Source organism: Carex rostrata, chromosome 13 (assembly GCF_964058835.1).
Source record: "Carex rostrata chromosome 13, lpCarRost1.2, whole genome shotgun sequence".
NCBI lineage: Eukaryota > Viridiplantae > Streptophyta > Magnoliopsida > Poales > Cyperaceae > Carex > Carex rostrata.
Window position 1 is genome coordinate 4,433,359 of NC_135930.1, and position 12,495 is coordinate 4,445,853.

A 12,495-nucleotide genomic window follows, 5' to 3' on the forward strand; every position below is an offset into this window, starting at 1 on the left:
CTGTTATGGTATGGGTTTCATTTTTGAATATAGAGTCTGATTGCAAGTCCAATAGTCTAAACTGTGGCAAATTCGCACTGAGAATTTTATTCTCACCCCCACCCTTCGGGTTACTTTACAGGTACTGGTGCGACTGATTCCGGAGAGGCACGAGAGTAGTAGGCCTTAGTAGCTTACCACTTCATGACCCTAGATATGTTTTGTTGTGTAGATTTAGGGTAGGCCTCATGGTTGGTATCTGGATGTGATACTTTTGTTGTACTATTTTATGTCCAGACTGTGTACTCTGATTATATATTAGAACTTGTTTATATTTCTTGTTATTTGGATTAAATTGTAAATTGCCTTGTAAGCATACACGGCGTTGTATGCTTACGGCGGGGGACTGTTACGACCCGTGGCCGCGGGGTGTGACATCTTACCCCGTGTTAGCACTTAATAAAAAATGACAAACAAGAAAAGAAAATACAAAAATGGACAAACTTTTAGGAGAAGTACCCACATATATACTTCTCAATCTTTTTATTCCAAATGTATTAGTCATTATTAATCCACTTAAACTACTATTTCTCTCTTTTATGATGTAATCCGCCTAGGTTTCGGAACCAACTCTAGCTCCACCTTTCTCTTCAGCGACAAGCTTGGCATCTCAGTCATGTCGACATCCTCTGACTTCATCCCTTCCGGGAGCTCCCAATCAAACCCCCATAAGAGATTTGCTAGGGCCAATTCCATTGTCAGGAGCCCAAGCTGCATTCCGGGACAAATCCTCCGCCCCCCTCCAAAGGGAACAATTTCACATGTGTTACCGTTGTAGTTAAACGGATTATCGACAAATCTTTCCGGTCGGTACTCCAACGGGTTGTCCCAGACCTCAGGGTCCCTTCCCATGGCGTAGGTATTGACGAAAACTCTTGATCCCTTTGGGATGTCATAGCCTTCTATGTTGCAGTAGTCCATGGATTCTCTCGGGATTAGAAGCGGAGTCGGTGGGTGGAGCCGGAAGCTTTCTGTCATTGCAGCCTTCAGGTATTTCATCTTGCTGACATCTTCAGAAGTGAGCAGATTGTTTTGCGCAGGAATGCTGCTGCGTACCTCTTCTTGTAGCTTCTTCAATACTCTGGGGTGTCTCAAGAGCTCTATCATGGTCCACTCTAAACTTAAGGCTAACGGTTCTGAGCCAGCGGCCAATGATTGCTGCATACGTAATTGTAAAGTTAATGAAATGGTTTTTTCCTTCAAGTGAAGTTAATTATTTAGTGAACATATTTTCATACACAAATTACTAATGAAGAAGCACTTTGTTCTCCTTACTGTATTTATACAAACATATAAGCACTTTTTCAAAAATTCTACATGTGAACAAATCTTTAACTACACACGCACACATATATATACATATACATACACGTGTGTACATGCATATACATTTGTATGTGCATACATATACATATGTGTGTACACACATATGTATATTTATATAATTATATAAAGGACTTACGTAACAAAGTGCTTTGACATGCTCATCCTTTATCTCAAATTCTTTCTTTTGTTTCTCATCCTTTTGAAGTTTGAGCAATGTGTCGAGGAAGTCGTCATCACCCTCGGTCCTCCCTTCAACACGATCGTTGAGCACCTCCGTCATCATCGCATCACCGAGCAAAAATGTTTTCATTGCCTCCGCTCTCACCTTAGCACCGAGAATACGACCTACCCACTTGAGAGAAGGAAAGAAGTCCTCCGGATTGAATTTGCCGAGGAGAGGGATAGCATCAACCACCATATGCATCAGCTTCTCCTCTCTTCCATCTTTTCTAAATGACTTCCCCGTCATCATATGGCAAATTATGTCATTGGTGAACTTGTAAAAGGTATTTCTCATGTTCACGATTCCCTCAGGCGATGCGGCAGCATCTTTCTCAATTTTGTTAACCATGAATAATACCTCTTCCTCCCTCAAGTGCTTGAATGTGTGCACCACTCTCTTCGAACTCAACACGTGCATGTTGGTTATCTTTCTCAAAGACCTCCATTGCTCACCGTACGGCGCAAACGCAAGATCGTGGTGGTCGTATAGTAATATTGTGGCCACTTTTAAAAGAGGTCGGCTAGCAAAGATCGCATCATGGGTCTTTAGAACCTCACGCGCCATGCGAGCATTTGAAACGACAAGAGTCGGTATCTCTCCAAGGTGAATGAGCATGATAGGCCCATATTTCTTTGAGAGCTCTTGCAGAGATTGGTGTGCCAAGGTGCCGAGTTGGTGGAGGTTGCCTAATATAGGAAGCTTTGGAGGGGAAGGAGGGGGGTTGGGCAGGTTCTTAGAGGGCTTTCTTGTTATTAGCAAGATCAAGATGGTGAAGGAGAGAAGAGAGATGAAGAATAGTGTGGAGGAAGGGAAGGCTTGTTCAATGAAAGAAGGAACCATTGTTGCACTAATGTATATGGGTGTTCACAAACTATGAATACTTTTATAAATCGTTGTTGTTCAAAACTTGTCCTCTATTTTATAAGAGGAGAGGTGGTAGTTGTGGGATATTTGCGGGCCATTCTAGAATACCAATTTTTTATTTTTTTTCTAATATAAAATTGTACCAAGTCAGAAAAAATATATGAAGTGCTCCCACAATACTGCGGAGTGTTGAATTGTATTGAGGCTAGACAATTTGTAAATTGATTAGGCTAAATCAATGTTATATTCCATTATTCTCTCTGTCAAAATGACGGTTGCAATATCTATATCTTGTATTGTTGTATATAACAACTAGCCTTGCTAATTATTAGGCCGGCCATATATTCATGAAATTGATGATGGATATACCCTCTCACACAAACTGTGTGTGTATATATATAGATGGGTTAACTTGCTTTCAAAATAAAGAAGATGTTTATTTCTTGCTCATATCTTATTTTTTAAAGTTCATATAGTTGATTCAAACGTTTTATCATGAGATTGATCTTCATATTAAAATGTGCTTGGATATCAAATTTTACATTTTTTTTAGAACTCTTTTATTATTTTTTCAGAACTTTTGAAAATTACTACTTTTCATTAAATAAAAAAATGAAATAAAAATATAATAAAATATTCAGCAAAGCAAGGATTTTTAAAAATTCTGAAAAAAATAGTAAAAAATTTCCAAAAAATTTAAAATTTGGTCTCCAAGCACATTTTTATATGAAGAACATGTTGGAAGGTTCATATCGACTATTTGAACTATGAAAATATAAATATAAACGAAAAGTAAAACACTCTCTTTAATTTCCAAAGCAAGTTAGTCCATCTCTCTTTATATATAAATATCATGAGGAGGTTCCAATACCTCATGTTTTTTCATACCCGTCATGCTTTATATATATTTATTATTTTTGTTTTCAAAGTCCAAATTGTTAATCCGAACTGCTCAATATAATATTCGTATTAAAATATACTTGGAGACAAAATTTTATAATTTTTTTTAAATAATTTACTATTTTTTTAGATAGGTACAAACTCATTGTTTTTTAACAGTCCAAAAAAAATGATTTTCTATCTATCTTAAAAAAATAGTAAATAAATTTCAAAAATTATAAAATTGGATCTCCAAGTAAATATTTTAGTATTAATAACCATGATAATGACCACGTCTCTGATGACGTCCGCAATTAAATTATACGGGAAAAAATGATGGTAAAAGTAGGGGTCTCAATGGCATGCATCCTTTTACCCGTTTATTAGACCCGTATTGTATCCGAATTAAAATATGGGTAAGGGTAAGATTTTTTTTTCATTAGCTAATCGGGTATAGGTAAAGTTAATGATTTTTTTCGTTATCTAACCCGTTTTCATATAAGATAATTTTTAAAAATAAAATTATATATATAAATATATACTTGTATGAAGATGATACATGATACAATAAAGTTTTTGTATTTTATTAAATTTTCATAATACAAATTAGTTGTATTCATTATTATTTTTTCTTATTTTGAAAAATATTTTATCAAAAACACAAATCGAAATGTTAATGACACTTTTTTATCCGTTTATCTGACCCGTATCGTATTCGAAAATACGGATAAGAGCAAAGATTTCTTTTTCGTTATTATAACGGGTATGAATATGAAAATATCTCCACCCGATCCGTATCGTACCCGTTCACATGCCCTAGGTAAAAGTTGACTACTGTTTCGCCTTGCATATAACCGATCGATTAATATTAATTTGGTCTTCAAGAACATTGGAGTGGACAAATTAATTAATTAAATATGGTTAATTGCTATATATAACCATGTCCACATGTGAGGAATTAATCAGACATGGTACAGTTCTTAATTTGAAAAGTCTTCAATTCAGTATTGTCATGCATGCTTTGTACAAACGATAACAATAATTAATGTGCCTTCATCTAATACATGTACCTTTCTCGTGTAAAGGAAAAAAAAATCGTTAAAGGACGATCTACTTAATTAACTTTAAATAAAAATTTAATGTGCCTAGCTCCCTCGTGTAAATGAAAAAGACAGTAAGTTAGTCTTAATCAGTGTTGTAAAAAACATCCGTTTAAGCCGATTAATTAGCCGATTAATCGTTGGTGGTGACCAAACCATCATGGATTTTTCCGACTAATTGATTGATTATTCTCGATTATAACTGATTATTCTCAATTATTCCCGATTAATCGCTTGGCAGTACCCTGTCCGTCCGACAACCGCATACCGTTATTTACAACACTGGTCTTAATAACAATTAATGTGCCTTCCTCATGTAAATAATAAAGGGAAATTTTCATGTATACCTCTCAAAACTTTCAAAATTACGTATTTCTCCCTCTATTATTCATAATATGAAATATCATATTTACCTTTCTGAATTTTAAAAACTCATAAATTTACTTATTTTATTGTTTTTTTTAAGAACTCATTTTAAATTTATAAAGTATCTATTTTACTTTTTATAAAAAAAAAATTAAAAAAATGTAGTATTTTCACAAAAAATTCAGTCTTATAATTGGTTGGTTTCCAAAGAGAAATCGGCCATTTCTCTACTTCTGACGCTTAATTGAGAAAAGGATAGTGACAAATTGAGAAAGGGAAATCAGTCTTATACTAACTCAATTAACTACGTCTACGCGATCAGGTTTGGGAGGGGGTTGTTGGCGCAATACAATATCTCACCGCAGAGAAGACAAGGTATCGGTAGGGTATGGATTGCCACGGGCAAAACTCACCAGACAACAGAGGACTCGATGGGATGTCATATGGGCATCAGAGATATGGCCACTTTAAAGGGAAATAAACAGAAAAGTAGAAATCTGCTATATAATAAAGGGAGCAGATCACCTGCCTCCCGGGTGCAGGATTTTCCTGCCCCCTCAGTCACTGTGGGGTGGGGTAGGGTTTGGGGTGGGTGGGACCCACTAACAGTGACTCTGGGGGCAGGAGATTCGATCCCTATAATAAATAAAAACAGGAAGGTTGTCTTATCAACGATACTGCACTTGAGAACGACATATGGGTGGCCACATAGTGAGTTGTAAATAAATAATAATAAAGATGTCAATGGTGGCTATATAGTTAGAGAGAGTAACCATTACATTTATAGTGTTTGGGCTATTTTATTTTTTCATCTTCAATTTTTGTAACTAAACTTTTTTTATCAATTATAATTGTTGCCGGCTAAGCCGACAACCATAAAAAAAAAAAAAAAAATTGATCAAACACAAGACCAGTATCAATTAAACAAAACATAATTAAACATGCCAAAAGAAAATTATTTACGCAATCACACACACACACACAGATATATATATATATATATATCTTGAAGTTTCCTGAAGTTTCAAAATACATATTTCTCTTCTAAAATTACAAATATTATATTTATCATTATAACCACAAAATCTGTCATATTTATATCCATAAATTTTTACCCCCTAAAATTGTAATTTATCCTTTCAAAGCACAAAAACTCTCATTTTTAACTCTATAAAATTCTCTAAATTAAATATGTCCCCTTTCATATTCGTAATATCCTCATTCTATATATATATATATACAAAATAACTTAATTATCTCATGCAATGTGGGGTCTCCTTACTCCAAAAAGGAAAAGTTTTTACGGTCTACGTATGAGTCGGGTTGACCACACCCCCTCAGTTAAATTTACAAGCTTGCAAACATGAACCATGTGCATCCAGGTTTTTCTCTATAACTGTCATCTAATTTTATTTTATGAGATTAAAAAATAATATTAATTATTATAAAAATTTTAATTTTTAAATTTGAAAGAGAAACAAAAAAATTTCATTTGACAAGATGTAGTCAGAAAACTAAAATTGAGAAGTTAAATAAATAAATGTCATGTAATTTTATTTTTATAAGGAAAATAAAAATTAATAAATATAAAAAATAGAAATAAAATTTTAATTTATTAAGAAAGGGATGGTGACAAATATTGAGAGAGATAATTGACGACACAGGATGCACATTGAAATTTCTTCAAGGTAGTTAATTGAGTGGTTTTTCCGTGTACCAGTCTTGGTCATGACCGTTAACGGTAAATTTCGTCAAGCTACTTACGGGAATTCCGTGTACCAGTCTTGGTTATGACCGTCGACGGTTAATTTCGTCAAGCTACTTATGTATATATTAGACCTTTTATGGGTCCAAGCGCGTACAAAATTGAATCACAATTGCGGTCCAAATGTGCCAACTTTGATAGCCACTCATATATATCCAAACCGGTTTTTTCAACTTACTATATATTAAGAGGAAATAACAGTCAGCATTACTCTAGAGGTCAATGTGTACGATACGGATATGGTAGAAGCATTTTCATATCCATACCCACTAAGAATAATCTTATCCATATTTTACTTTTACCCATTAAGATTTGATTTTACTCTACCCTACTCTATCCTTACTCAATAAAATTATCCAGTAACAAAACGGTAGTTTTATTATAATTTACAAATAGAACATTAAAACTCATTTGTTTCGCAAATATGCAATGATATTATTAATAAAAAAATAAAAATAAAAATAAATGTGCAATCAATTTCGACTAAATTGTTTTTATAAAACAAGATAATTCAAAAACAATAATATATCTTCCGACAAATTTAATTATTTAATTAAAGAACAAGACATACAAATAAAAATAATATGTTTAATATTTTTCTTGCAACAAAAATAATACACTAAATAACAAAAGTATTCACTAATTGTTTCTCAAACATGATCATATTATTATATTTTATATAATTATCTTATAGGATAACGAGTATGAAATAGTCTTTACTCGTATCCTTACTCGTTTAGCTAACGAAAAAAAAAATCCTTACCCATACTATTTATAGTTCCAAGAGGAGAGAAACTCCAATTGGTTATCTCATTGAAATGGTTAGAAACTTAGATCAGATATTACTTTTTGCATTAATAATAATAAAAAAAAGATATTACTTTTTGCATTAATAATAATAAAAAAAAATATTACTTTTTGCATAAAGCAACCTCGGACATCGATTTCATTGTAAATTAAGAAAGGCCCACGGGCCCCACTGCTTAATTTTCTATTTCCATCTAGAGTGAGGTAGTGTATTGCAAACGGTCGGATCCGGACTCGATCGGTCTACGGTTCCGTACGGTTCACGGTTTTTATGGGTCCAAAGATCTATACGGTCCTAATTCGGCAAGTCCTACTTAAAATAGTTGGTCCAAATCCGTGCTAAGACTATGATCCAGATTCTGATCTGATCTGATCTAAGATCTAGTTTGACTTTGATCCGGTTCGTACAGATCCACGGATCTGTCTTTTTTTAATAAAAAAATAAGTTAAAATTGTTAAAAACCGAATAAATCATTGTGGAGGATTATAACAAATTCATCCAACGTTTGTTCACGATGAAAGATGTAATTTCTAACTTCTACATATTAAAAGTAACATAAAAATTACATAAATTTTACCATAAAAGTAAATCTAACATCTAACATAAATCTAACATAAAAATTCAATTTAAATTACTCTAGAAATCTAACTGGAACAAAGCTGAAATTTCAGTGAACAGACTTAGTTTTTGATCAGATTTCAAATTTAATTTAGAAAAAATGGCTATATGAATTTTTGTTTGTGTTCTTTATATTAAAATTAAGGTATGAAAGTCTAGTTTCTAGATAATATAATTTCTCACATATATATGGATTTCTAGCCATGGTCTAGTCCAGTCCAGATTTGGAGCATGGTCCGGGGTAGTCCGGATCCGAACCACGGGTGGTCCGGTCAGGTTCTGAACCGGACAGTCAATTACAATACACTAGAGTGAGGCTATGGTACTTTGCAATGCACTGATAGTTTCATGAATTAGATTCATATTTATGTCTTTAAAATTCAAATAATCGATTCGAACCGCTCAGTATTATTATCATATGAAAATATACTTGGAGATCAAATTCTTTTTTTTTTTTTTTGGAAACTTTTTGTTATTTGAGGAGGATTCCAATGCCTCATCTTTTTCATACCTCATATTTTATATCTTCGTTTTTAAAGTTCAAATTGTCGATCCGAACCATTCAACATAATATTTATACTAAAATATGCATGGAGATCAAATTTTATATTTTTTTAAAAAAATTACTATTTTTTAAGATAAGAATAAAATCATTGTTTTTGAACTGTTAAAAAAACAGTGATTTTCTACCCATCTTAAAAATATAGTAAAAAATTTTCAAAAATTATAAAATTTCATCCTTAAACATACTTTAGTGTATATATCATGTTGAACTGTCCGGATCGATAATTTGGACTTTGAAAACGAAGATATAAAATATGAAGTATGATTAGGTATGAAAGATATGAGGCATTTGAATCCTTTTTGATATAATTACAAAATCACTTGATCTAAAAAATCTGTACCATCCAGAAATAATGATTTTGTATCTACCAAAGAGGATAGTATAAAAGTTTCAAAAAAAAATATAAAATTTGATCTTCAAGTATATTTTTATATGATAATAATATTAAGTAGTTTGAATTGATTATTTGAGATTTAAAGACAGAGATATAAATTCAATATATAAAATGATCGTGCATTGCGAAGTACCATAGCGTCACACTTCCGTCTTTTTCGGCTAGCTAGGTTTCTTGCAATTGTGGTTGGCTAGCCATTACATACGTAGGAAATAAATATTCTATTCAACTTTCATAACTACTCGGGTAGTCCTCTTTTGCTCCTCATGTATTGGTTGAATGTCGTTGTTAACATGATGCATAATTTTGACAAAGGAAAGTTCAACGAGAAACTTAAATTGACCGCGCATGTGTTTGTGAAGTACCGACCTGTCACCTGTGAATGCTTCTAATCCAATCTTGATTATCAAATTTTGAATAGTCAATTCTTGTGGTCCATCAACTCCTTAAAAATGGGAAAATTTATAAAATGCCCCCTCTTTATCAAATCATCAAACAAAATACCCTCTTCAAAATCTTTGACAAAATGGTTTTGTGGACCCCACTTTCTCCTCCCTTCCCTCTCCCTCCTATTTTTCCTTGTTTACCTCCCACAAATTTTGGAATGCGTATCCTCTGCATTAACCCAAAAAGGAATCTTTTGAGTTAATGAATCTCAACTGTATGATTTTAAACGGAGCCAATCCGACCCTCTGCTTATGATATTGAGGGCCTTAAATATTAATGCGGATCTAGTATGCACGGATCTTAAAACATATCAGATGGTCAGAATTCATTAACTCAAAAGATTCTATCAAAACATTTTGAGGTTACATATTTTATAATTAGCGTTACAATTAAAATATAATTAATGTGCTTATAAAGAATTCTATAACCTTTATTTTTTATTTTAAAAATCTATATATTAAAAATATATAGTCGACATTTTTTCTCAGTTTATATGATCAAAATCGTATGGCTCAGACGGAACAATCTTGCAAGACCATGAATCGATGAACTATTTAAAAGCTATAAATGGTGTACTTAGGCTGCACACAATGATGGAAGTAAGTAGGTCAAATGAGAGAAGTTTGACGAATTGGTGGTTGTTTATTGCTGGAACTACAAAAGGGATGAAATTTTGCATGGGTGTGATTCTGGTAAAGAATTGATAGGCGAGGGATAAATGATTACAGTTGCCCTGTTCAAGATTTATGACGCTTTGTACATACTGAGGCAATGGGCATACCATATCTCTGTTTCTTTGTAGTATGTAACCTTCTTATTTTTACTAATATTTGTTACTTTTTTTTTTTACCCTATGTGAGTTAGCTAAGTGGTATGAATAATAATATCATGATCAAGCTTGACTCTTTCAACCAGTGCCGAGGTATACTGTTCTTAATTTTCATAATTGGTCTCAAGCTTTCAGATGATAATATTTAAATTAATGCGACAGTCCTCAAGTTTTAATGAATTAAACCATTATCAATTTTATGGTCTTTCGTACCCCATCTATTGTTCTGAAATAGTTGCTCGACTCATAGTCTCGCAAGATTATTTCATTTCAGCCATATACGGTTTTGATCATATAATCTGAGAAAACAAGTCGAGTATATATTTTTAACTTGTAGATTTTTAAAATGAAAAATAAGCTTGTAAAATTCTTTATAATCACGTTAATTATATTTTAATTATAATGCTAATTATAAAATAGGTAAGCTCAAAATGTTTTGATAGACTAAGTCGAACCAACAAGAGGATTTGAAAAAAAAAAAAAAAAAAAACAGAGTGCTTATAAGACTTTGTATAGCTATTATATGATTTTTATTGTAATTTGGAAGAAAAAGAATAAGATGCGACTTGGAGAGGAAGAGATGTGCCAAAATCTATGAGAGGTAGACAGGGAAGAGTAGGAGGAAGAGGGAAGGGAGGAGAAAGTGGGGTCCACAAGATTATTTTGTCAAAGATTTTGAAGGGAGTGTATTTTATTTGATGGTTTGATAAAGAGGGGTATTTTATAAATTTTACATGAGTTTCTTGCTAAATTAATTATTAATATATATTTCCTGGATTATTTTCCTTTAAGCCTCACACTTTTTTTTTAATGAAAAAGTTCTTCTAGAAGTTATATAATACAATAATTGATTGAGAAAAAAACATTTATGTACATTCAATCTGGATTCGTCGAAGATCTTTATAGATCGAGTTCAACGTATATACTTTTGAAAAATAGGGGAAAAAATTAATAGATATATACGGAAGAATTTTCAAATTTTTTATTAATATTAAAAAAAAATATTAAATTTCAAAATCTACACCGCAGACTAAGAAATTTTGTCCAAACCGCAATTTTTTTTTCCGGTAATTCAGTCTAAAACAGCAAAAAAAATTGTGATTTTAGACTGAATTTTCATAAAAAAAATTTGCGGTATTGGCGAATTTTGAAATTTCTCAGCATGGGGTGTAGTTTTTAAATTTTAATATTTTTTATATTAATAAAAAATTTGGGTCTCAAGTTATTCGTATCATGTGGTTATTACCTGAATCATTGTGCCACTCCCGCTTCCACTATTTGTCACACCCCAAAATACAGATATAACAGCTTGCCGCGTATATTTATTAAAACATATACGCAAAGCAGTGGATCTTTTATATGCATTACCAATAACATCATTATATATTAACCACATCCCAATATTTATGAAATTATCTGACATAATATGGCAATCTATGTTTTAGAAATGCCTCCCGCATCCTGTCAGTTACAACAACCCAAAACCTCAGTATTATGTGGTTATGCTGTCAGATGCAATCCAAAACCGTCTCTCTGTATCCGTGTAATAAACCTGAAAATAACCCAAAGGGTGGGGGTGAGAAATAATAATAATAATAATATCTCCTAGTGCGAATTTGCCACAATCAGGCCACTGGACTTGCAATCAATCCATATCCAGAATTATATTCTCACAACTTGATATTAACAAGAGGAGGGTTCAAATGCCTCCATGTTTTTGTGCCTCCATCATGCCTCCATCTCTATCTATCATTTTCAAAGTTCAAACAGTCGATCCGAACCGCTCAACCTAACCTCCATACTAAAATATGTTTGGAGACCAAATTTTATATTTTTAGGAATTTTTTTACTATTTTTTTAGATAGGTACAAAATCAGTAAATCTGAACCATCTAAAAACAGTATTTTTGTACCTATCTAAAAAAATAGTAAAAAAATTCCTAAAAATATAAAATTTGGTCTCCAAACATATTTTAGTATGGAGGTTAGGTTGAGCGGTTCGGATCGACTGTTTGAACTTTGAAAATGATAGATAGAGATGGAGGCATGATGGAGGCACAAAAACATGGAGGCATTTGAACCCTCCTCTATTAACAATTAAGTTTATATATATTAAATGAATGCATATGCTCATTCACAATATTCAATCGAATCTCAACTCATAGAATTTCAAATGAAGCTCAATATATACATTAGGCTTAAACTCAGATTGTCATGTCTGGTAACACTATAGATGATCCACCAACTTGTCACACAGGTGGCCACGCTAAACC

The 12,495-nt window shown here is 32.5% G+C and overlaps 1 protein-coding gene across 1 annotated transcript; it reads right to left on the reverse strand.

Moving 5' to 3' along the window:
- Nucleotides 1-427: 427 nt before the first annotated feature.
- LOC144564612 ((+)-menthofuran synthase-like) lies at nt 428-2,490 on the reverse strand. Its single transcript, XM_078314219.1, has 2 exons — nt 1,502-2,490; nt 428-1,197 (listed from the first exon to the last, which is right to left on the reverse strand). Exons 1-2 carry the CDS (start codon nt 2,426-2,428, stop codon nt 577-579), a joined length of 1,548 nt encoding a protein of 515 aa, XP_078170345.1. The 5' UTR covers nt 2,429-2,490; the 3' UTR covers nt 428-576.
- Nucleotides 2,491-12,495: the final 10,005 nt, after the last annotated feature.